Source organism: Bos grunniens, chromosome 23, assembly GCF_055505025.1.
Source record: "Bos grunniens cultivar Pamir isolate PY7600 chromosome 23, Bosgru_T2T1.0, whole genome shotgun sequence".
Classification (NCBI taxonomy): domain Eukaryota; kingdom Metazoa; phylum Chordata; class Mammalia; order Artiodactyla; family Bovidae; genus Bos; species Bos grunniens.
The window spans coordinates 9159964-9185130 of record NC_141187.1 but is presented as its reverse complement, the minus strand read 5'-3'; the positions used below and the strand labels follow the sequence as shown (position 1 = coordinate 9185130).

Sequence of the window (25167 nt, the reverse complement as noted above, 5' to 3'; positions counted from 1 at the left end):
CTGCGGGCTGACCTGAGTCTGGGCAGCCTGCTCTGCCAGTGCTATTATGGACGCTGACTTCTCCACACTGGGGCACTGGGAAGGGCCTTTGCCCAACACGCCAGCCGGCGGTCACTGACTGGGAAGACCGCTCTCCGCTGGACCCCTGTCTCCCGCACAGCCCCGTGGCCCCGCCCGGGGTGCAGCTCCGGTAAGTGCTGCCATGGGGAATAAGCGTGGGCAGGGAGGGCCCCGATGGTGCCAGGGCCAGAGCGAGGCCTGTTCACGCTGTGGGACTCAGGGGTGGACCCCCCGACTAGAGGGGCCCCAGTGTGTCCGTGTGCGTCTGTGTTGGGGGCATGGGGGCTGTTGGCACAGCTCAGCAGCATAGAAATTCTGTCCCTGGCTCCTCTCCGTTTGCCCTCCCCTCCCCCAGGAGTCACCCCCTCCGGCCCCCTCCTATGTTGTTCTGGAATCTGGGCTCCTGCGTGAAGGTGGCAGGGCTGGGCTTCAGGGACGCTGTGAGGGCAGGTTCAGGGGCTGGAGCCCTTGCTGGGTTTAACCCTTCACGCTGGGCAGCTGTCCCAGGAGCTTTGGGCAGCAAGGGCCCCGGGAACGGCACATCTCGTTCCAGCAGCCGGGAGGGGCCCCGGGACCGGATGACATCAGCACCTTCGGGGCCGGGGCCGGGGCCGGGGCCGGGGCCGGGGCGCGGGCACCTCGGTGGAGCGGGGGCGGGCATGGACACGGCCACGGAGGTGTGTCACCGCCAGGGCACCCCCTGCCCTGGGCAGGGGCAGTCTTTAGGGTCCCCTTTCCCATGGGCTCTCCTGGGGCCACCCCCAGGGAACTTGAGACTTGAACCTGAGCCTGCCACCGTCCTCAGGCTCTCTGGGGGCCTTGAAAACATCGAGGGTGGGTCCCTCCCAGGAGATTTGGATCCCACCAGGCAAGAGTCAGGCTTCTACGGTTTTTAAGAGCTGCTGGTTTATTTTTTTAGCCTTTTTACTATGAAAAACTTTAAGCCTACAAGAAAAAAATAGAAGGAATGACACAATGAACATTTGCATATTCTGCGGCTGGATTTACACAGTGTGTCTGAGTTTTGCCGCATTTGCTTCATTGTATTCTCTAAGGCTAAGGTATTTTGAAGTAACCTATGGACGTCACAGCATTTCCCCTCAAAGTACCTCAGTTCAGGTCCTTATGTAACCCCAGTGCTTTACCCCACTGACGATATTATTGGCTCCCCAAGGATGGCTACGTCCAGGCCACGTTCCAATTTCCCCAGTTGTTCCTAAATGGTGTTCAATGCTTTGTTTAGACGAGGATCCAATGGGGCGGGGGGAGGACCCCCGCTTTCAGTCTGGTAGCATCTCAGCCAACCCTCACCCTCCCCACCCCCGTTTCTCACCCCGCCCCCGGCAGTGACCAGCTGAACTGAATGGCCAGCTGCCCCACAGGAGGGTGAGAACTGGGCTGGCTCAGCAGCTTATTCCGGAGAGGGAGACTGAGGCCTGGAGGGGAAGGGGTCAGGAGTCTAGGCAGACCCAGGGCTCCGGGCCCCACTGCGCGGCGTCCAGGCACCCTCGCCCCCTCGTACCCCTACAAAGTCAGCTTCTTATCAGGGATCTGAGAAACCCCTCTTCTGCAACGGGGCTGCGGCTCCCAGGAGTCCTCCCAGTGCTCTGCCCCAGGACACCCTGGGGGCAGCAGGCCAGGCTGAGGCCCCCCACCCCCTCGTGGTCGACAGCCTGCTCCTGTGTCCTCCAGCTCCAAGCACAGCGCCTAAGACGTCCTTCCCGTGTGGTTGCTGTCTCGTTCATCAGCAGCCACTGGGGAAGAGGAGTCAACTTTATGAGAATCAAGCACCAGCTTGTTCAGGGAGCAGGTTGGGGAGGCCGGCCCGGATGGCAGATGAAGGGGGCATGGGGTCCGCCCATCCCGGGGGAAGGAGCCAGTGGGGTGTAGATGCTGAAGACGCTTCCACTCTGCTCAGCCACCTCCTCGGCCGGCCCCCGTCTCTGGTTTTGAGGTCCTTCCCCTGTGAGTTGAGCCTGGCTCCCGGATCCTCAGCAGTGCTCCTCACCGGCCCTTCAGCTGCTGTCCCAGCTCTCTGAGGACAGGCCGAGCAAAGTCAGGGCCGTTGGAGAAGGGCCCCTAGTCGCTGGGCCAAGGTGGTGCCGGTCCAAGTGCTTCCTCTCTAGGTGGTTCCGGCCCGTCTGCTGCTGCCCTCTGCTGGGCAAAGCCTCACGCTTCACACTTGCCCAGCTCAGCTCCACGGCCCGAAGGACGGTGACTGCGCGCGCACACACGTAGGCTTGTTCCACCCCTCACTGTTGTGTTTTGACCTTCAAAAACCTATCTCTTGTTAGAGTCCTAAAGATTCCACAGTAACCACCGACAAGACCGTCTATCTCTGGCTCGGCGGGTGGCTGGTCATGTGACTTAGAGAAAGGTGTGGGGAAGGGTGTCAGAGGCTGGAAAATGTGGTCTGGACGTCTAGTGATATCCAGACCCTGGGAGGAGGGTCCAAGGTCCCATCAAGCTTCTCCAGCATCCAAGCTTCCAGGGGCAGCAGTTTCCAGGAGACAAGCCTGCCTGGGAGGGGCGGTAGGCGAGGTGCCCAGCGTGCCCGGGGGATGGCGGGGCCGAGGTCCCAAGGTGCTATCATGAGGTCCGGCTCCATTGGGGTTGGGAAGACAGAAGCCCTCCCTGCCCTACCCCACCCCACCCCACCCCACCCCATCCTCGCTGGCCCCAGCAGCCCTTCCAGGAGCGCTGGGCTCTTGAGTCATCTTTGCCCCATGCATCTCCCGCCCTGACAGCAAGATCAGAACATCGTCGCTGCTGCTACAGACATTTGTCAGGGGCTGAAGGGCTTCTAAACTAATAATAGCTGTATTAAAATCGCATTAGGTCCTCAAGCTGGAGGAACGTTGGGAGATTTTAAATGTTAAGAGAAAAGGAGACGGGGAAGAATATCTTCCCTCAAAGGATAACATCAGCTCAGAAATAAGTCAGGAAGATGAAGTATTGCTCTGTGACTCTGGAAATCAAGCCTTCCCCGGGAAATAGATGCTCTCCAAAGCCACATCTTTCAGCCACAACTGAGAAGGTGATGTGTGACGTCCCCAGCATTCAGTATTGATCCCACTGGACTGGGACCGTGCGGACCGTGGGGCTCGCCGTCCCACAGCCCTTGAGTCATTTCTAGGATGGATTTAAAAACTTGATTTTTTTTTCTCCCCAGAAAATAATCTTGTGCCTTCCAAGCCTAGATGGTCTCAGATGATACACAGCACTCTGCCATGTGAGCAACTCCAAAATGCTCCTGCCCATTCCAACCTAAGTGGTTTTAAATGGTTTTCGGGTCCTCTCATCTCTAATAGATTAAAAAATGCTCCCTTGGGCATCACAGAGACATTGAGTGGTACTTGTACCAAACCTCTGGCTCTGAGTGGCCTGCGAAATGTACCTTAGAGCTTCAGAGGCGAGAGGGCAGGCCATAAACCATGCTGCTTCTGAGTCTGCTGCCCGACGCATTTTATTTTGCAGTCTTCTTTTGCTGCAAGCTGTTTCTTAATTATCTCCTCCCCAGAGCGCACCTCTCCCCCTTCGATCTACTGAGACACAGTCCAGAAAGCGTTCATACCTCGGTGTTCTCAGGCAACCCCCTCCTGCCTAGACTGATGGAGGGGTAAGACCTCCTCTGCCTGGACCCCAGCAGTACCCACCTCTGCCTCCCCACTCAGCCCTCCCTCTGGTCCCATCTCCCTGCCTGTCCTTCCCTTCCTCACTGTGCTCCCTGCACACACGCACCCTGAAATAGGCCTTCCTCAAGCTCCCCCAGGCCCAGCCTCCATCTCCCCCATCTCATACCCCTGCCCCGGTCCCTCAGCAATATCTCTTCTAACCTTTCTAACTAGGACTCATTTTTCAACCTAATTTGTTCCCTAGGAGTCCCTCTGCGATATTCATTAGACTTTTAGTATCTGTTGATTGAGAAAATAGATGATGATAAAAACTACTAGGAACTTAATAATGCCTTTAAATGAATTTGTATTTTGGTAAACACCGAAGCATTTAGATACATCTGAGAAATGATCGCAAGCTGTGGATATTGCTTTTCTAGTCTGCAGATAATGATGCTGGTGCTGCTGGTGTGGCTTTGGGTCAGGGCTTGAGTGGCCCACGGAAGGGAGTCTTCCCGTGGCACCGTGAATCCACACTGCCCGGCTCCTCGTGGAACCCTGCCCCCAGGGATGGCACCCCCACCGCCCTGCCAAGTGTGAGCTCCCAGTGGGCTCCTGCGGCTGATGTGGGCAGCTGAGGCTCACAGCACAGAGAGGGTCTCAGATAGGAGCCTGGGCCCCACTCAGGTCTCAGGACTCTCAGAGGCACCCAGAGTGCCCCACCCTCTTAGAAGGGGACCCCATGGTAGGGCAGAGTGGCATCAGCTTTGGAAGGAGACAGAGTCACTGTGGCTGAGTTTCAGCACTGGTGCTCACTCTCTGGACCCTGAGAAAGCCCTTCCACTTGTCTCCATCTGAAAATTATTCTGAGAAACAGAGGGGGACGTTGTAAGGCCAGTGGCCCGCCGTGCATGCCTCACAGGAGGGGCTACAACACAGAGGGTGTATTCAAGCCTGGGGCTGCTCCATACTGGGTATCTGGCTGTCAGCTGGTGAGTTAGTCAGGACGGACTAGGTTGTGCTGTGTGACAAAAACACCCCCAAACCTCAGTGCCTAATATAACCTGGATTGCTTTCTCTGTCATGACCGTCACTGAGGAAGTGACTGTGCTTCCCAAATCATCCTGGCCAGGCAAAGAGTATGCGGGGCACTGCTTGCTCTAAATGCTCCTCCCGGAAGTGGCATCCGTCACTCCATTCCACGTGATGTTAGCCAAAGCACATCATGTTTTGGCCGACGTACCTTCAGAGGACAAGGGAAGTGCAGTCATACCACGTTCCTGCAGGGGAAAAAAAAAACAAACAGAATATTTGTGAACAGTTTTGACAATAACCACAGTCAACCAACTAGTTTCCAGATACAAGGAGCTGACAGCCTCTGATAAGATAGAGTTCGTGACTCATTTAGTCCACGTTGAACCCTTACAAGTTTAGTTTGTGGTTTCACCTGCCATCTTCCCTAAAAAGGGAGAGACAAGTTCTAAACGAGGTGTTCCTTCTGAAATTTTTAATGAACTCCAGTTTAGCCTGTGGGGAGAGGTTGCGTGCGTGTGTGCATGCTCAGTCTCTTCAGCTGTGTCTGACTCTTTGCGACCCCGTGGACTGTAGCCCGCCAGGCTCCTCTGTCCATGAGATTCTCCAGGCAAGAATCCTGGAGGGGACTGCCATGCCCTCCTCCAGGGGATCTTCCCAACTCAGGTATCAAACTCCTGTCTCCTGCCTTGGCAGGCGGGTTCTTTATCACTGGCGCCACCTGGGAAGCCTCGAGGGAAAGTCAGATACACAACGAAGTCTCCCAGGAAGAGGAACTAACATGTGCTGGCCTGTGGTGACGAGCCCTGAGCCACGATGCCCTCTTCCACCTCAGCTCGATGGGTGGCCTCTGTCCCTGCTCCTGGCTTCACCGCTGCTGTCATCTGTCCCCACCCAGGGAGCCAAATACACCGGCAGGCCCTGCTGTCCGTGACCCTCCTTTCAGACCAGGGTGGCCGTCACTCAGACCCCTGCAGTGAACCAGCTGGTCCAGGGCCTCCTTTGACACCCAGCTCCATGGCTGGGCCCCACTAGAGAAATTCGCCCCTTGAGTCCTCCTGGAGTCATTTCATTCAGGACATGACCCAGCGACGGGGCAGGAGGACACAGGGATCTGGGGCTGTTTGTCCGTTCCTCCCGGGGCGGGGGCTCTAACTCGACAGGCTGGGGTGCCTCGCCCTCCCTCTCCCCTCCTCCATCTTCCCTCAGCCACTTCCTCCCCAGAGAGCACTCAGGACGGACTCTGAGCCGGAGGTCTGGGCTGTGGTCTGCGAGAGGAGGCCTGGGCTGGGTAGAGGGCCCTGTGTGTCCCCACAAAGCACTAAAGGGAGCCCCTCAGCGTGTCAGAGGGGCTGTGAGGTCCTGCCTCGGCGAGCGCCTCGCCCGCCCTCCCAGCACCCAGGCCGAGCCACAGGAGTCGGTCCTGGGCACCGCCCATGCAGTGACAAAGCCCCAGCGCTGAGGATGCCGGGGAAACGGGCTCTCCAAAGGGGGCTGTGAAGCTCCTGCGAAGGCGGTGGCAGTGGCGGTAAACCAAGGCTTGGTTCACCCCAGGGGTCTCAGCTACCTGGTGGGGGGCCTGGAGCAGAGCCAGGCACCAAACACTCCTGCCCAGAACTCCTGGGCCCAGAGGCAATGCTCAGGGCTGAGGCTCTGGCCACTGACTGAAGTGCCTGTCCAGTGGTGAAAGGCAGGTCGGCTGAGAAAGCTCTGTCAGCCTGAATTATTCATTTAGGACTGGGCAGGAGGGATGGGGGAAAGGGAGGCCTTCTCTAGCTCGGTCCCACAGCGACCGATGGGAACTTCAGCCTCCTTGGGAATCCAAGGTCAGCGTCAGCGCTTGGGGGAAGCCACAGAGCGGCTCCTTGAGCAGCAGCAAACCCACTTGCCCGGCTCAGGCAGGAAGCCAGGGGACTAAGCCACTGCCCCTCCATCCCGCGCGCCCGTCTATCCCCACCCCCCAGCGCGCCCCTCCGTCCCCCCCTGCGCGCCCCTCCGTCCTCCCCCCGCCGCGCGCCCCTCCGTCCCCCACCGCCGCGCGCCCCTCATCTGTCCTCCCCGCTCGCCCCTTCGTCCTCCCCTGCGCGCCCGTCTGTCCTCCTCGTGCTCCCGTCTGTCCCCCCCGCGCGCCCTCCGTCCTCCCCCGCGCATCCCTCCGTACCCCGCAACGCGCGCCCCTCCGTCCCCTCCCCGCCCGTCCGTCCTCCCCCCGTGCGCCCCTCCGTGCCTCTCCCCGCGCCCCTCTATCTCCCACCCCCGCGCCCGTCCGTCCTCCCTGCGCCCCTTTCCCACAATCTGCATCAGGAGCCCGAGGACCCTCAATCTTGCCCCAGGCCATACCCTAAGGTGACCCTTAAGCGGAAGGGCCTCAGTTTTCCCCAGCTTCAAGTCCAGCGTTTTAAAAAAGCTGCTGCCAAGCCTGGGGGCGGGAGGGTTTGCGTTGCTGTGTAGGGGCCATCTTGGAGGAACTTCTGGCTGATCCTGGCTCCCTGAGGAGGTTCGGCCAGGGCCCCTGAGAACGTCTGACCGTGCGGGTGGCAGGTGACGGGATGGGGAGGCTCTGGGAACGGACAGTGCCTCTCAGATCCAGCTGACACCCCCTCAGCTGAAAGCCCCATGCAGGCCAGTACCAAGGCCCAGCTCCAGGGGGCCTCACCTGACCCCTCGTGCTGATTTCTGCAGACACGTGGACCCCAGCCACCACTGGGACACGCACTCACTGTAGCAGGTGGGGGGAGGGCTGGCCAAAGGGTATCAGGATAGGAGAAACCAGGCCTGGGGACAAGAAAACCCAAGTGCCTGTGTCATCACAGCCAGTGACTTGTGAGTGACTTTGGCCAAGTCCCAGCCTCCTTGGGGCTCTATTTCCTGACTCTCGAAGTAGAAAAACAGCAGCCCCCGGCATTTCCGCAGGACGACCCGTGATTGTGCTCTGGGCTAGTGTGCCTGGGTTCAAATCCCTGGTCTCCCCTGAGTAGCTGGGTGCACACAGGCAAGTTACTGAACCTCTCTGTGCCTCATTTTCCTCACCTATAAAAGGCTGATGACACTAATTCCCTCATCAGGCAGCGGTGAGGCTCACATGGGTGAATGTAGGTAAACACCCGGGACATTGCCTGTGTTGTGTTTTTTACCATTTACTGTTCCCATTATTGTTCCCATTTATTGTTACCATCTCCTCCCACACCACACAGCAAGGTAACATCTATGTCCTTAGGGCTCCTCTGGGAGACCGGGTGAGGGGAGAGAAGCGTGAGGGGCCGCCCTGGGTGGCTGCACAAGGGTCTGCTGGGGACGCCACCTGGGTTCCCGGGCAGAGCTGGGCTTGAGGAGGTGAGTGTGGGTCTGGCCAGCGCTGACCCCCAGGGAGACTGTGCAGGCCAGGGCCTTGGCTCCTTCCAGGAGTGGCTATAAATGAACTTCACAAGCAGGCTGTCCCTCTGCCTCCCAGCTGCGCCTCTGCCTCCCTGACCTGGGGACAGGTCAGCTGGCAAAGGCTGGCACCCAAGTGAGCCCAGTGAGAGAAGAGGCGTCGGGCCGCCTTGGTTTTTCTCTTCCTTCCTCCTTCCTGCCTCGGCAGGAGTTTGCAGGGAGGATTAGGTTTGCCAAGCAACTGCAATGTCTTATCTGATAACCAGACCGAAAGTATCAACCCATCCCTGATTCTCCTCACATTTACATGCCTCCCAACTTCTTCTCTCAGCTCCTGGGGCACATCCCAAGGAGGACTCACCTCGGGTGGTGGTGGGCAGGGGGCTCTCAGAGCAGGGCTGGGGAAAGCCCTCCCCAACAGGCCCAAGGCCTTGCCCAGCACCCCCAGACTCCCTAGTCGCGCTTTAGTCATGCATCCGGCATAGCAATTGCACAGAACAGGCAGAAGACACCCCTGAATTGGTTACTGCTCGGCAGGCCACAGAGCTCCCCTCGGAAGGGAAACGGGGTGGAGGGCCGTGAACGGGCCAGGCTGAGGCTTTCAATGCCTCCTGGCGCTGGAGATCCAAGTGGATGGTGGGACTTCTGTGAGCTGGGGGCCTGGACAAAGTGACAGGCACTGCTGCGTGTGGAGGCAGCCAGCCATGCCCATGGTCTGGACTGAAGGTCAGTTAGAGAGTTGATCATGCCCAGCACTGCACGGCCTGGTTGCATCCTCAGCCGGGAGTCCAGCAGACGAGAGTATTAATAACTCCATGGTGACGGCACCACCGCAGGACTGTCCTCTCGAACATGACGAATGCGGCCACAAGAGCCTCCCCTGGCAGTGTCTCCTTGGCTCTCTCCTGAGACAAAGTCAGGACATCTTTATATTTTAAAAACATATTTATTTGGCTGTGCTGGGTGTCTTAGTTGCAGCACGTGGGGTCTTCAGTTCCAGCACGTGAACTCTGTTGCGGCATGTGGGATCTAGTTCCCTGACCAGGGGTCGAACCCGGGGCCCCTTGCACTGCAAGCTCAGAGTCCTAACCGCTAGACCACCAGCAAAGTCCCAAAGTCAGGATGTCTTTAGGGGCCAAGTTTCCAGCCAGAGTTTCCAGCGTTTGCCTAAGGTCTGGCAAGCCAGACCTCACAAAGGGTGAAGGGCAAGCGGACGGTGGGGGACCCAATCAGGAGCCCCTGCCTAGCTTCTGCCTCTGTTCCTGGCCTGAGGTGGGCCCCAGCAAGCCGTTGCAGGCTTCACTTTCCTCATTTGCAAGCATCCGTGATAAAGCTGGCCCTCTCAGGACTGGTAAGAAAATCTGATCCCCAGGGCAATAATGCTAGAAATAATCGTGATGGATCACATTTATCAAGCACTTAGCTCCAGGCACTGGGCTAACATTTTCATAGCCTTTATACCTCAATTCTGCCCCTAACTCTGTGAAGTGGGTATCATTGTTATCTTGTTCTATAGATGGGGAAACTGAGGCCCAGAGAGGTTTAGTAACTTCCCTGGGTCACACAGCAATGATGTTGTGGGGCCCAAATGGTGCCCAGCTTATGTATATGCTATATCAAAATGAAACATTCCTGCACCCCTCCAGCCCCTGCAGGATGGTGAGTCCCCACCAGCAGGGACTCTCTTCTCATTGGGGCTGGGACCAAAATTTCCAAAGGGGAAGACCAGCCATGGGACGTGAGCAGTTCAGACATGCTCGCTACACTCTTCAAGCTTGTAATCTTAGGGACCGTCTTTTGGATTTTTTGTTTGTTTTTTGAATGTTTTAATATTTAAACTCAAAAGGCGCTTGTAAATAGTATTTAGTGAAGTCTCCCTCTCAGCCCTGCTCCCCCGAGGCGGAAACTGTTATTAGTTGCTTGTAACAGACGATTCCAGAAGAAATCAATGCCTGTTTACGGTCTTATCTAACACCTGGGGGGTGGCTGGGAACTTCAGGTGCCCTCGTCCCCTCCAAACGGTCTCCCTCACATCCCTTCCCTTTCTCCTCTGTTTTCCAGGGACCCCCACTGCCGAGAGCCCTCAGCCAGGAAGACTCTTGTGCTCTAGCCAAGGCTGAGAAAGGAAAGTTGAGGACTACTAACAGCCCACCTTCTGTCCGGAAGCTGCGACCTCAGTCCCAGACCCCGAAGCCTCTTGTGGACTGCAGGGAGCCACCCCGCCCTCCCACGCTGGAGCATGGTGGTGCAGGACAGCGTGGACGCCCCCGGCGTGCCGCTGGAGCCCTTCCTGCACCAGGTCGGGGGGCACCTGAGCGTGATGAGGTATGATGAGCACACGGTGTGCAAGCCCCTCATCTCCCGGGAACAGAGGTTCTATGAGTCCCTGCCACTGGCCATGAAGCGCTTCACCCCGCAGTACAAAGGTGAGTGTCCAGGCAGCCCCCAAGGGGCTGGCCTCTCCGCACGCCCCCACCACCTCCTCAAGCACCGTGGTGTGTTGAAGGGTTGCCATGGAGACCTGCCCCTCTGCACAGGCGCTGGCCTTCACCGCCCCAGGTACTCTGAACTCTTCCAGCCCCCAGGCCTGGAGTGTAATGCCATTTGGCATCCCCTGTAAATTAGCTCAAGCCACCAGTCTTCGAGGGATTGAGAACGGGATAAGGTGACCCCCAGCCCCACCCCACCTTGGGGCACTCTGCTCTGTGCCTTAGGTGCGCCGTGCCCGGGTCCTGCAACCGTGGTTGGTAGACACAGGATGGGTGGAGACCTTCCTTGTGTGACCCAGGCGGATGGCGGGAGCCTTGGGTCTGGGACAGGTTATGGAGGAGCCGGTTCACAGTGTGTTTGGGAAGCCAGAATTCCCACTGTCATCCAGGGGCAAAGCCGGCGTGCAGGCTGCTCCCCCAGCATGTGTTCCAGATCTGAGCACAAGGTCTGGGGAGAGAAGGCTGCGTGGGGAGGGCTGCTGTTTGCCGGCCTCCGGTGGCGGGGGGCGTGCACTCTGGGCGGCTGCTGGCATCCATGAGGCAGGCTGTTGTATCCACCCCCAGCCTTTGGTAAAAGTGGCTTTCAGGGCTCAGGACATGACTCTGCCAGCCGCCAGCCCCACAAAGTGAGGAATGCTCAGAGAGGAGACCTCCTTTAAAGGATTTTAGACCTGTGACCTTAAGCTTCTGCCCTCGTTGTGCAAATATCTGTAGTGAAAGCGATGATAACATTCAGACAAGTCACTTAAAAACACCTGCATTTCAAAGATGGAGAAAACTGGGAAGGACGGGATCCGTCTATTGGTTTGCCAAAAAAGTCATTCTGGTTTTTCCATATCATCTTACGAATATTTTGGGCAACCTAATACATTGGTGTTTCCCATAAGAACGATCTGGGGTCAAACAAGTTTACCAGAATCACTGATGTATGTATGTGGATATGTGTGTGTGTGTGCATGTGTAAATGCAGGCTCCCAAGCCCCATTCCTGACCTGTGAATCGTAATCCCTGGGTCAGAGCCCAGAATCTGTATTCAGCGTCCAGATTCAGACCCACTGAGAGGGGCCCAAGGCCGTGAGCCCTGGGCACTGCTTCAGTTGTGGGCAGCCAGGACCCCTCAAGAGTCTGACACAAGACACACGAGAGATGGGGTGGCGGCTGGTGCACACTGACCGGTGCTGCCCATCAGCTGTGGGTCACCACCCACCTTGTCAGAACATCTGCTGGAGTTAACAGCTGTTCCTTCACAAGTGAACTCAAGCCAGCAGAGGGGCGGCCGGATCTCTGGAGGGGGGCCCTCCTGCCCGCAGCATTCCCCGCTGGTCCCACGCAGCACTGGAGCTGAGACTGGCTCCCAGGGCCACCCCAGGCAGACCGTGGAAGTGGAAGAGCTGATGGTCTCAGAACCACACCCCAGGGCCCTCCCTGCTCCCCTTCTGCCTGCACCGTCTCCCCTGCCCTGGGGAGCCTCGGGCACTGGTCAGCTGTCCAGACTACTCCTCTGCCTTGCTTCCCTCTCAGCTTGGGCCCATCCTGGTACCCACCCCCCACCCCACCTTGGAGCCCCATTAACTCCGTAGATTAATTTGAGTCCTCACTTGGAGACTATGATTGCAAACAAGTCAGGAGAGGCCAGATCAGGGAGGCCCAGGATGTCCATCAGGGGAGACCATGCAGCCCGGCTGTGGGTGAGGGTGAGGTGGAGCCCACGGGATGGCCTGACACCCAAACACAAGGCTTGGACGATGAGGAACGCTGATCCCCTCATCTGCCATACCACGGGCTGTCCGGTGCCAGGGTGCAGGCGCCACCCGAGGAAACACACATGTGAGGAGACACTAGAAAAAGGCCCAGAAGTGAGGCCTGCGTGCCCTCAGACCCCTGGGGCAGGAGGGAAGAAGGTCGGGTCTGGGGATGGGAAAGGGTCCCTCCTTGAAGGGCCTTGGGCTGTGCAGGCTTCTTCCTTCCCCGGTTAAGAAAAGTAATGCCAAGTCTTCCCTGGCAGTCCAGTGGTTAGGACGCCGCACCTCCACGCAAGGGGGCACAGATTCGACCCCTAGTTGGGGACTAAGATCCCAAATATGGCTCAATGCAGCTCCCCCCCAAAAAAAATCAAGAAAAGTCCTATTGATCAACCTTTAGCGTCAGTGCCGAACACCCTAGAAGTTGTTTCTGTGATTGACTTGTTTAACCCTGACAACACTCTAAGAAAGACACTCCTGTTGTCCCCACTTCATGGGGGAAGAAACAGGCCCAGAAAGGTCACCCAACTTGCCTCAGGCCACACAGCCAGTAGAATGGAGCCAGGATTCAAGTCTGGCTCCCAAGTGTGGCCTCTCGGCCCCCAGCCCCGCTCCTCCAACGACCATCCCTGCAGAGACGACTCCCCAGACGCCAGTGCTTGGAGCCATTCAGCCCAGCAAGGGAGGGGAAGTGACTTGCCCAGGGTCACTTAGCTAGTGAGTCAAGTGCCCACAAGGCCGCTGCAGGGGTCTCCCTTTCCATCCTGATGGGACCAGCCCGGAAAGAGGGGCCGTTGCTGATGTGGCCGCCGCATGCCCCGGAGCCCACCCTCTTCTGTCTCACGCCTACACGCTGATGGCTTTGGGGTGCTGGGCAGGCACTGCGTTCCCCGGGGCAGCCTCCCTGGACCCGGAGAGCGCCTGGACTCCTTGGGCATGAGAGCATGGCATGAGAGCATCTTGAAACTGTCCCTCCTCCCCTCGGCTTCGGGCGAGCGAGGACACGCTCCTAGGTCCAGCTGGATAATGGATGAGCCAGGTTCATATTACAGACGTCGGCGAATTAATGTCCTCATGAGCTTAAAAATAAATACATGACAGAATATTCACGGAAGCTGCTCGGCCAAATCGGAATTGCTGAGATGCTCTGGGTGTGTCAGGGAGCGCTCCCGTCTGCCCAGCTGACACAGTCGAGGTGCTTGGGGGCTGGTGAGTAAGCAGATGGGGCTGGGGTCTCCCACCCGCCTGGCTGGGCAGGGGCAGCAGTGTATTGGGAGCCCGTGGGCGTCTGAGATAGCCAAGGCGAGCTGGAGGCCAGGCTGGGGCCAACAAGGCTCTTGACAAAGAAACAATCCAAACCTCAGGGAGTCTGAATCCCACTGAGTGGCTGCTCTTGTCAAGGACAGGCAACTTGAGACTGCAAGGTCGCTGTGAGCTATGGGGCTCCCCTGGTGGCTCAAATGGTAAAGAATCCGCCTGCAGTGCAGCAGACCTGGGTTCAATCCCTGGGTTGGAAAGACCCCCTGGAGAAGGGTATGGCAACCCACTCCAGTATTCTGGCCTGGGAAATCCCATGGACAGAGGAGCCTGGCGGGCTACAGCCCATGGGGTCGCACAGAGTTGGACACGACTGAGCGACTAGTACAACACTCTGTGCAATGGTTCCAGGTTTCAGAGGGAAGGGCTGGGCTGAGCTGAGAGAGGGAAGGAAGAGAGAGACACGGAGCCATGCAGAGGCGTGCAGGGAGATGCAGCGAGAAGGCAGAGACAGGAGTCTGGCTGGGTGGCGCTGACGACACAACAAATAGAAATAACTTTTGAATTTTACTGGTTAGGTGTTATTTGCTCCTCTGCTCACCTCCATCTATTTTGACACTCAGACCAGATGAGATCAGACCAGAGCTGGAGCCTGGAGAAGCAGGTGAAGGTCACATTTCTTGTCCCTCCAGGGAGGCCCCCTGGGCCCAGGGCTCCCCAGGAACTTGATTTCTGGCAGGCCCGTCACCTTAGCCTCACAAATGGGAAAGGCCGGGGGGCCACCGGACGGTAACTTGAACTTTGTGAGATCCAAAAGGGTCTTGCCTTTGGCTGGCACACCCTCTTGCCTCTCCGAGCGAGCAGGAGGCTCCAAGCTCCCCAAGAACCAGCACAGAGGCCGTGGGGCTCCCCCTCTCCTGGCACCTGGAGAGTGGGCTCTGGGGCCTGGGCTGGGGGGGGCTCCTTCCCGGGATGAGCACCGCAAGGTCAAGGCTGGAAACGAAGCACCATGTCCTGGGCTTCTTGACACTGATCGCCTCTCATGAGGTGGTGGCTCCGTGGCCTCGCTGTTTGCTCCCGTGGAACAGAATGACCAGCCACATGTGACTGGGGACACAGCAGGAATGTCCTCATCAGCCACACTCGGGGAAACACAGCGTGACAACCCCGACTCTCCCGAGAGATCCTGGGCTTCGTGCGGCAGCCTGTTCCTTCTCCCACAGTCACGGCTGGCACAGCCGTCACCCTTACCGACCGTGTGACCTGGGGCAAGTTATTCAATCTCTCTGAGCCTCGGGGACCACAGTCAATGCCTTGCAGGCTTAGCGGTAGACACTAACTTAGCAGTAAACAAAACTCACATAATGCTGGCACACAGTAGGTGTAAAAGAGCAGGCAGCGGTTATCACTCCTGTGCTGTGTCTCCAGCCGCCACCAGCCCCCTGCTCTCACCAGCAAGAACAGCACGGGTGGGCTCCATCTAGAGAGGCAGGCGGCCGTCCAGGTGAAGGACAGCATGCTGCGCTCAAGGGCGCTGTGACCGTTAGCATCACGATTGCTCCACGGGATACTAGGGTCTGGGATGAGCTAAGGAAGAGCAGAATTTTTAAGGAACTGGAGGGAAACGAAGGTCACCGTCAGGCCGCAGAATCAGGGCTCTGAGAACCCGAGATGACAGGCCTGGCCCGGGGAGACCGCTGAGCTAGGCGTAGATGGGCCTGAAGAGCGAATGACAGGGCAGCCCTGCAAAGGAGTGTCTGCGCTGAGCAGCCCAGGAGGGCCCGGCAGGACCTCGCGTGGGGAAAGCAGCCGCCCCGGCGGCTGGCTCAGCAGAAATGACCACTTAGAGGCCGGGAAGGTGACCCAGTGCCTGGGGGAGGTAATAAACGCCTGGGAGGATGCGATCGCAGGCACTCTCCCACCCGCCAGGGTCCCAGCAGAAAATGAGTGGTACATGCCAGAGGGTTAAATAAAGAGTATTCTTTAAGGGTCTATCGGCAGAACTGCACACAGGATGAAGGGAGCAACTGGGGGCACTTTCCTGATGGCCCAGTTGTTAAGAGTGTGCTTCCACTGCAAGGGGCGCAGGTTCAGCTCCTGGCTGGGGAAATAAGATCCCTCATGTCACGTGGCCAACAAAAAAGAGGTGAGAGGAAACAGCTAGGGATGGTGAGGCAGCCAGGGACCAGCGGGATGGGAAAGCTACAGCCACCCCTGGGCCGGAAAGGCCAAGTGAGGGCATGGTGGAGCTGACCTGGCGAGAAGGGGGCCGCAGCGAAACAGCGCAGAGCCATGGGGCAGCAGGGAGGGGAGCCGGGGGATGCAGCCCCCAGCCTTTCTCCTCCTCTCCCCTGTCTATCACCGGTGACCCTCACTGGCCCAACTGGCAGGCGAGGAAGCCACAGGTACACGCTAGAGTCAGCCCCTCGGGCACAAAGCAGGGTGGAGAGAGATGGAGAGCGGGGTGTTAGGTGAGAGAGCCAAGAGGAGTCGTCACTGCACCAGCTGCAGGGAGAGGGGGCATCAAGGACTTTACAGAGAGCCAGTTTTCATAAAAGCACTCGTGTGGCAGTCTCCTGGGCTGTGATCAAGTGTACCTTCCGGCTTCACCGGGACTCTGGCAAGGCTGGGCACCCACTGGATGCCAGGCCCCACGGAGGGAGGCGTGGACCCTGCCATCAGAGCAAGAAGTCCATGGGGGATGACCACAGAGCCGTGAATGTGCAGCCAGAGCCTAGGACCTGGCCTGGCCAACGTCCCAGAGGAGAAGCCCGGCTAGTGCACGGGTTCCTGGGGGGTCCGCATGTCCTTTGCTGTCACAGCCAGCATCCAGAGGAGGAGGTCACGCTTGGATTACAAACACCAGGGGTTAGGGAGTTCCCTGGCAGTCCAGTAGTTAGAACTGCAGGTTCAATCCTTGGTTGGGGGGCTGAGGTCCCACAAGCCTTGTGACATGGCCAAAATAAACAAACACAAACACGGATGGTTAGAAGGTACCGTTGGAAAAATCTTACTTTCCTTCTATTTTCTACCAAAGAACCACATTCTGTCCATAATCCTCATGGGGTGTGTATCACGTGTCTCAGTGTGAAAGCCAAGGATACGGGAAGGATGGTGAAGGGGCAGCCCGGGCGGCAGGAGGCTGTTAGAGGAAGGCTTCCTGGAAGAAGCTGCTCAGATCATGATTACATGGAGGAGAAGGCAAGGGTGATGAAGGAGACAGAAAGAGATGCGCCCCCCCCACCGACTTCCCTCACTGCCACTCACAGGTGGGGCTCTTCTCTGCAGAGGACCAGCTCAGATGCCCCAAGGCTGGACCCGAATGGGGTGCCACGGGGTGCCTGGGTGATGTGGGCTGTGCCCAAAGGAGCAGGAATGTGAGGATGAAATAAATGCACGCAGCTGCCCTGTTTCAAGCGTGAAGGGGCAGGGAGAGGCCATGAAGCAGGGGCTGTGCAAGCATCAGCCCAAGGCCATTTCTGGCAGGCTCCATGGGCTCTGGCTCGTTCCAGAGTAGGATCTGTGTCAGGCCAGTCCCCAGAGCGCTTTCTAGAGAGAGGAGCTGGGGAAGGGGGCAGGTTGACCCCTGCCATTAAACTGTGGTTCGAAAGGACATCGCACAATGTCCACCCCTCCCCCTCTGCAGGCACCATCACCGTGCACCTCCAGAAGGATAGCCGCGGCCGTCTCAGCCTGGTTGCCAACCCCCTGACTGAGAACCGGGGGCCCTTCACGGTCTCCACGGAGTCGGCAGCAGTGGCCATATGGCAGACCCTCCAGCAGACCACTGGCGGTAGCGCCCTCCCCCTCGCCCAGTGGCAGCACCCCCAGCGGGCACACTCGCTCAAGGAGAGGTGAGGCCACGTGGCAGGATGCCGGAAGCCAGGCTGCGCGTCCCTAGCGGGGACCAGCACCGTTCACGCCCGTGCCAAGGCCAACGGCTCCCCTTTGGGGCCAGAGTCGAGAAAATGACAAATTCAGACGAGGGCTCTGTCTAGCAGAACTCCTGTGACCAAAGAAAGGAATGCATTTTCTTTGGTGCCACTTCCAGAGGGAGGATTTCAATGCGTTTCTTCTCGAAAGTGGGTGAGCGTGCCGAGTCCTGTACAGAGAAGGCATTCAATGTGTATTTGTTTAATTAAATATCTATTTCACTGAGACCATGGAGTATGTCTGGAGGGGGGAGATGTGCAGAGCAGAAGCCCCAGAATAGTTGACATAAAGGAAAAAGTGTGGCTAATGCCTCTCGGAAATCCTTTTCCTTAGCGGTCGAGTCGAGGTGAGGAGAGAGGGGCCAGTGGGGCCCTGGAGATGCAGGCGGCTCAGGGCACCTGAGGTCCTTGGAGAGGTCTCTGAAACCTCTGATGGTGTTAGCTGACCTTTCTCAGAAGAAAGGCATCCCTGGGGAATTTTAAACATTTATGGGAAACAAAAGGGAGCTAATACAACGAAAGTACCTCCCTTCCCCAGGGAGCGCAGCAGATTCTAATTAAGCCTCCTGGCTTGGCGTCAGGAAGTGGTGTGTATTATCTCCCTGCTACAGACCCGGGGAGCTGAAATGTAGAGGGCAGGAGGGTGGACCGTGGATCTGTGGTTCTCACCCCCGATGAGGCCACAGGAACAGCCTAACCCCCAGCCTTCTGATCCCAGGCAGGGTTGCCCCCACTATGCTGTGTGACTTATTCTGGACTTTAGAGAGACCCAGCGAGGCCGGCAGCCTAGCCTGGCCTGGGGCCTGGGGCCTGAGCGGGACAGGGAGGCACCAAGGTCCTGGGGGGCATCCTGGAGGGTAGTCAGGGGCAGTCCACGGCCCCTGCCAGCCACCGAGGTCCTGACTGCCATGTGCTCCCCTCGCCCACAGCCCGGCCACGGCGCTCCTGAGGTCCGAGCTCCACCTCAAGGCCCAAGTCCCCTCGCTGGTGGAAGACGCGAATGGGAACCTGACGGAGAAGGGAAGCTTTAACCCATGGGGTCTCCACTGCCACCAGGCCCACCTGAGTCGCCTGTGTGCCGAGTACCCGGAGAACAAGCGGCACCGTATCCCCGCCCGCCCGCCCGCCCACCATGCACGCTGCTGTGGGGGAGGCAGGGGCAAGGGGGGGTGACCGAGACAACCGTGCTGAGGCAGGGCCGGGGAGAGACAGGGATGTCAGGGAGAGTGGGACGCACAGCCCTCCAAGTTGGCCCCTGGAGGAGAGCTGTGCTGTGCTCGGTTGCTCAGTCGTGACCGGCTCTTCATGACCCTTTGGGTTCTAAGCCCACCAGACTCCGCCGTCCAGGGGATTTTTCAGGCACGAGTATATCCTCCTCCGGAGTATCTTCCTGACCCAGGGATCAAACCTGCATCTCCTGTGTCTCCTGCATTGCAGGCAGATTCTTGACCTCCTGAGCCACCAGGAAAGCAAAGAGAAGTCAGAGGCTGGGGAAGGCAGATGGGGGGTGGGGTGGGGGGTGAACTGAGTGCCTCTGTTGGGTCACTGGTCATGTCTCTGCCACCTGGGCGGTGAGGATGGGCAGGGCTGGGGTCTCTGTGGGCAGTTAGGAAACATGATTGCTGCACTGAAGCAGGGCCAGGGGGACTCAGTGAGTGGGTGGGTTCCCATACCTCAACCTCCTTTTTACGCTCCCAATCCTCCCCACAGCCATCACGGAGCTGATGGGTGAGAATGTAGCATGGCCCCTCTCTTAGGGAGGGACCTGCGGAGTGGACCCTTAGGAGAGGTACTCCCCTGTCCCCCTCTGCTTGCCACACACTCAGGGAGCATATTCAGGCTTGGAAGGCCCCCTTTGTCACCACTAGGCTCCTTCCCACAAACTGGTGCCTGGTTTTGAGGTACTTACTAAGACATCAGCAATCTGCATCCCTAAGAAGCTTTTTGCAGGATAATTATTCGGCTGAAATTAATATTCCTGCAACTCATCTCTGAAGCTAATATCAAGACACTTCTCCCAAAAGGTACTGGCCCATTCAGTGACTGGAGGTTTTAGCCTTCATATTTTCTGCCATAAAATGTAAATTGGGCATGGCCTGCCAGGGATTTCATGCCTGCATTTAAATTTCAACCTCAGAGCAAAAAGGGAAAGGAACAGAAGCTCACATCCTAATAAACTCTCCCTAAAAAAAATGGACTTATGAGAGCAGCCTGCAAAGTCAATGCCTTGAATTCTTCATAGAGACAACAGGCTGGTCTGTAGTGAAAGAAACAGGGTTGAAGGGCTAGGGTTCAGCCGGTGGGGGGTCTCCAGCTGGCTTCAGAGGCCCACTGACCACCTCCTGCGGGAAAGTGGCCTCTGTGTCCCAGGAAGCCTTCCTTAATGCTGCGCGACCAGGGTTCCTGTTGCTGGAAAACGTCGTGTCACAGTACAAGCATCCCTGCATCTTAGACCTGAAGATGGGGACCCGGCAGCACGGGGACGATGCCTCGGAGGAGAAGAAGGCCCGCCACATGAGGAAGTGTGCGCAGAGCACCTCGGCCCATCTGGGCATGCGCATCTGTGGCATGCAGGTAGGTGGGGGTTGGGGCAACCGCGGGACTGGGCATCCCGGGAGGTCCGCTGGAGGCAAGGGTGTCCCCCAACCAGACACCGTTGCCTTCGCTTTGTGGGAGCAACAGAGGCAGTGGCCAAGCACCCCTTTCCCCAAGGAAACACATATCCTGATCCAGGACATGCTGGGTTTTTTTTTAAGAGCACCTTTCAGGACAGTGGTGTCAAAATCTCACCATTTGGGGAGGAATGTAAATTGGAGTAACCACGATGGAAAATGGTACAGAGGTTCCTCAAAAACTAAAAATAGAGCTGCCATATGATCCAGCAATCCCACTCCTGGGGATGCACCCAGACAAAACTGTAATTCGAAAAGATGTATGCATCGCTGTGTTCATAGCAGCACTATTTACAACAGCCAGAATATGAAAGCAACCTAAATGTCCACTGACAGATAAATGGATAAAGAAGATGTGGAACATACATACAACGCAATACTGCTGCTGCTGCTGCTAAGTCGCTTCAGTCGTGTCCGACTCTGTGCGACCCCATAGACAGCAGCCCACCAGGCTCCCCCGTCCCTGGGATTCTCCAGGCAAGAACACTGGAGTGGGTTGCCATGTCCTTCTCCTGTGTATGAAAGTGAAAAGTGAAAGTGAAGTCGCTCAGTTGTGTCCGACCCTCAGCTACCCCATGGACTGCAGACTTCCAGGCTCCTCGGTCCATGGGATTTTCCAGGCAACAGTACTGGAGTGGGGTGCCATCACCTTCTCCACAATGCAATACTGCTGCTGCTGCTAAGTCACTTCAGTCGTGTCCGACTCTGTGTGACCCCAATGCAATACTTCTCTGCCATAAAAAAGAGTGAAATAATGCCACTTGCAGATGTATGGGTGGACCTAGAGGTTATCATACTAGGCAAAGTAAGTCAGAAAGAGAAAGACAAATATTATGTAATATCACTTATATGTGGAATCTAAAATACGACACAAATGAACGTTTAGGAAACAGAAATGGACTCACACAGAGAACAGACTTGTGATTCCCAAGGTGGGGAGGGGTGGGAAAAGAAAGGATTGGGATTGGCAGATGCAAAGTGTTATATATAGAATGATAAGCAGCAAGGACCTATTGTAGAGCACAGGGAACTATATTCAATATCCGGTGATAAACCACAATGGAAAGGAATAGGAAAAAGAATCTATATATATAACTGAATCGCTTAGCTAAACGGAAGAAGTCAGCACAACATTGTAGATCAATAAATTTTTAAATAAAAAATTTTTTAATTTTTAAAATTTTTACATATTTAATTTTAAAAAAATTTTAAAAACCACCAGTTTTAAACTCATCTCAGGGTCTCTGGTTGCTGGAACTTTCTGCCCTGGCCACGTGAGTCCTGCCCATGTTGAGCGCAGACCTTTGATGCCAGTGTGTGAGCAGGGCTGGGAGAGAACTGAGGGAATGCTTCCCCATGTGCTCCGTGGGGTCCTCATTCTCTTGAATGATGAGGCTGAACCCTCTCCTCCTCAGATGTTGGGAGGCAGTCAGCTTTTCAAGTCCATATCAGCCATTCTCTCTTCTTACTCTGCCTTTTCTACTGCTTATTATTACCTGTTCTGGTTAGCAATGGTAAAGTCGTAAGCAGCAAAGCTCAGCAAAGGAATGGCTGACTTCTTATTGCCCAGAGTCCACGCTTCATTTTTGCTGGTCTCTTGTGGCTTGTGGCTGGGGCTGCAGGAGAACAGGAGGAAATAAACTTTCTCTACTGGTTCCCTCTTAGAATCTATCTACTCAAAGCAAAACCAGACCCGGATTTGATGGTAAACACTATCGCTTTCCTTAATTGAAACTGCCACCCCTTGAAACTGGAAGTCGAATCTATAAATTTGAGGCACAGATGTCCCTAGGAAAGCTTGGAATGTAGTTCTCGAGAGGATGGAGTGTGATGCGCTGTGGTGTAAATGGAATTTCTTTCTGGACCTCAAACCTTCTGAAATTGATCTGATTTATTTGGAAAGTGAGGCCTATCCTGTGTTTAGGACGGGCCAATTTAGCAGCTGATCTTCAGCCCTCCAAAGGCAACACCAAGTCTGTCGTATCTTTCTGATTTTTTTTTTTCCACTCGTGTTTTCTGTAAAGATGCCATGTAATCTGAAGTCAGGGAAGACCTGAGAAACTGCCATGGCCAGGTACAGGCAGCCCTTCCCAGGTGTACCAGGCGGAGGGGTGCCAAGTCCACCCTCTGGCTGTGCCAGCCGCTGGCCTCCATTCAGCCTCTGCCATCTGAATGAAATGGGAGCGGCTGCCACTGTTCCCCCCATCAGCGTCTCTCCTCCATCTGCTTCGTTCTGGTGGCCAAGACGTGACAGGGGACTGGGGAGGAGCTGGTGCCAAGGAGAGGCGCCACCAGCCGCAGAGCCTGCTCCATCCAGGCTCCCCTCAACATCACCCGCCGCCTGAAAACTCCAGGCACACCTGATCTAGCCTGTCTTTCCATCTTCAAACAATTCACCCTGCTCCACCCCTGGAGCCATTACAGCTTCCTCAGACTCTGCAGAGAAAGGACTTCACAAACTTTGTTGGGGGAAATTTTAATTTACTTGGCTTCCCAAGGCCATTGGCTGTGATTTCAGATTCCCACTAAAGCTTTCTGGCTTGGGTTTGCTAATGTTTGAAGAGGGCCAGAAGCCAGGACTTAAATCATGACTTGGCGGTTGACATTGGAAATGCACAAGGAAGGAGATCCAAACCTTTTCCTCATGGGCAGAGGGTCACCTCTGTAGGATGAAGGATCTTTGGACCTTGGATTTCTATTAACGCCTTGCACAGAAAACATTTTTAAGTGTAAAATTAACACTGGTCTTGGTGAAAGATTGTCTTGCCAGTCACTGCAGCCATTCCTGCTCGGCATCTCTAGAAATGTGTTTCTGTATTAAGTTTTCTTCAGATGCTGCCTCTGTAGCACATGTGATTTCTATTTTTTTTAAGTTTGCAATTCTTAACATTTTCTATCTTCTTTTTAATGTAAGGTTTATCAAACCGATAAGAAGCACTTTCTCTGCAAAGACAAGTACTACGGAAGAAAGCTCTCGGTGGAGGGCTTCAGGCAAGCGCTTTACCAGTTCCTGCACGATGGGACCCGCTTCCGGATGGAGCTGCTGGAGCCCATCCAGCACCAGCTCCAGGCCCTCCTCTCGGTCATTAGGAGCCAGAGTTCATACCGGTTCTACTCTAGCTCTCTTCTCATCATCTACGATGGGCAGGAGACTCCACAGACGCCCCACGGCAGCAGTGTCATCAAAGTCGACGTCCGGATGATCGACTTTGCTCACACAACATACAAAGGCTCCTGGAATGAACATACTACCTACGATGGACCAGATCCAGGCTATATCTTTGGCCTGGAAAACCTCATCCAGATCCTGCAACGTATTCATGAGGGACAGTGAGACTTGTTGGGCCCATCCGGACTTTTCCGGAGAAAAGCCCTCCAAGGGGACCTATTGGTAGTCTAGACCCCCTTGAGATGGGTCTGTAATAATTATATCTATGTTCAAAAGCCATCTCTCCACATGACAGGCTATACTAACAGCTGCTAAGGACACCAACTCTGGAGGTAATGCATGTACCCTGGCATCTTGTGCTCATGCTGGCCCTTACAGGCTGCATGTGAGTATGAAATGGTGCTTTTCTGGAGTAAGGAAAGCTGCAGAGGAGTTAGGGGCCAGCGTCACAGCGAGATTCTGCAGCACTTGCACTGAAGGACGCTTTCTTGTTGTCATGCTGCACTTTCACAAACTGTGAGGGAAAAAAAAAATCTTACTTAAAGAAGCCTAGAAGAATGTGTTCCCGAGTTTATGGTTTTTCTGCTCGCATGGGCTGCTGGCTCCTGGGGCAGACAGAGGCTAGTAATGTCTCTTACCTTCCTCAAAGCGGTAGGTGGGGCAGGGAGACGTGAGACAGAGCTTCCATCTCACCAGCTCTGACCCCAGGTTCCAAATGGACAAGGAAAATTCCAGACACAGCACTGGCAAACGGAGACTCCAGCCTCCCCATTTTTGCCCATGGAAGGGCAGGTTCTATGGGAAGTGATGATTCTGCCAGATCCTGACCATGAAGTGCAGCTTCCGATGGGGGTGGACCTCGCAGGAGGAAGATGTGAACTTACACTCTTTGCTTTCTATTTATTTATTGGGGGTGGGGTGGGTAGGGTGGGGGAGTTAGAAGAGAGGCCCCTGGAAGACCCAGGAAACCAGGTTCAATGTTTACAAGATGGGTGGACAGTGTAAATGCAGAACCGAGAGCAAATGGTTCTAATTAATTCCTTCTCCTGCAGTGTAGAAACCTATTACAATGCACTCGAGTCAAGCACTGAGATACGTTACCCAATTAGGGAAATAAATTTGTTAATAAAATTGCTGAGGTCACCAGTGATTATTTGGTGTGCCTTATTAGCCCTTCTGTTGTTGATTCTGATCATCATGCTGTATGGTATTTTCAATTTATGGGTGACTAGAGTATACGCCACAAGAACAGTTCACTGGTTTCCTCCTGCAATGCGGGAGACCTGGGTTCAATCCCTGCGTTGGGAAGGTCCCCTGGAGAAGGGAACAGCTACCCACTCCAGTGTTCTGGCCTGGAGAATTCCATGGACTACAGTCCGTGGAGTCGCAAAGAATCGGACACGACTGAGCGACTTTTTTCACTTTCATTGCCCTTTCTGTTTGTTGATTCTGATCATCACACTGTATGGTATACTAGAGTATACCACCGCAAGAGCCGTTCAGCGGTTTCCTGCAGTCCTTCAGGGAACCTGGGTGAGAAACGGTGGCTAATAAAATAATGTGCGTGTATCACAAGGCAGGCATCAGACCTGAGAAGTAAGTGGTCTCTTCATGTGAACCTTACACAATGCAAAAGGAAGCAATTTTTGTATTCTCATAGCCAATCAGCTTTCAAAAATCCACACAGCCTCTCCACCCCTCTCGCAAAGAAAAAAAAAAAAAAAAAATCCACACCAGCAGAAAGAAAGAATGCCTGGATAATAAAAACTTCTTTACATTTTAGCTTACATTGTATGGATTTCCAAGCAAGGTAACACCTGATTATCTT

General features: G+C 55.7%; 1 protein-coding gene across 2 annotated transcripts; it reads left to right on the top strand.

Moving 5' to 3' along the window:
- The first annotated feature begins 37 nt into the window (after positions 1–37).
- IP6K3 (inositol hexakisphosphate kinase 3) lies at positions 38–24489 on the top strand. Of its 2 annotated transcripts, XM_086371203.1 has the most exons (6): positions 38–190; positions 10140–10504; positions 17213–17420; positions 18428–18603; positions 19897–20072; positions 23085–24489. In XM_086371203.1, the coding sequence occupies exons 2-6, from the start codon at positions 10318–10320 to the stop codon at positions 23502–23504; spliced, it is 1167 nt and encodes a 388-aa protein (XP_086227329.1). In that variant the 5' UTR covers positions 38–190; positions 10140–10317; the 3' UTR covers positions 23505–24489. The 2 variants fall into 2 exon arrangements, with proteins under 2 accessions (XP_086227329.1, XP_086227331.1); XM_086371205.1 differs by lacking the exons at positions 38–190; positions 10140–10504; positions 17213–17420 and adding an exon at positions 17446–17652.
- The last annotated feature ends 678 nt before the right edge of the window (positions 24490–25167 follow it).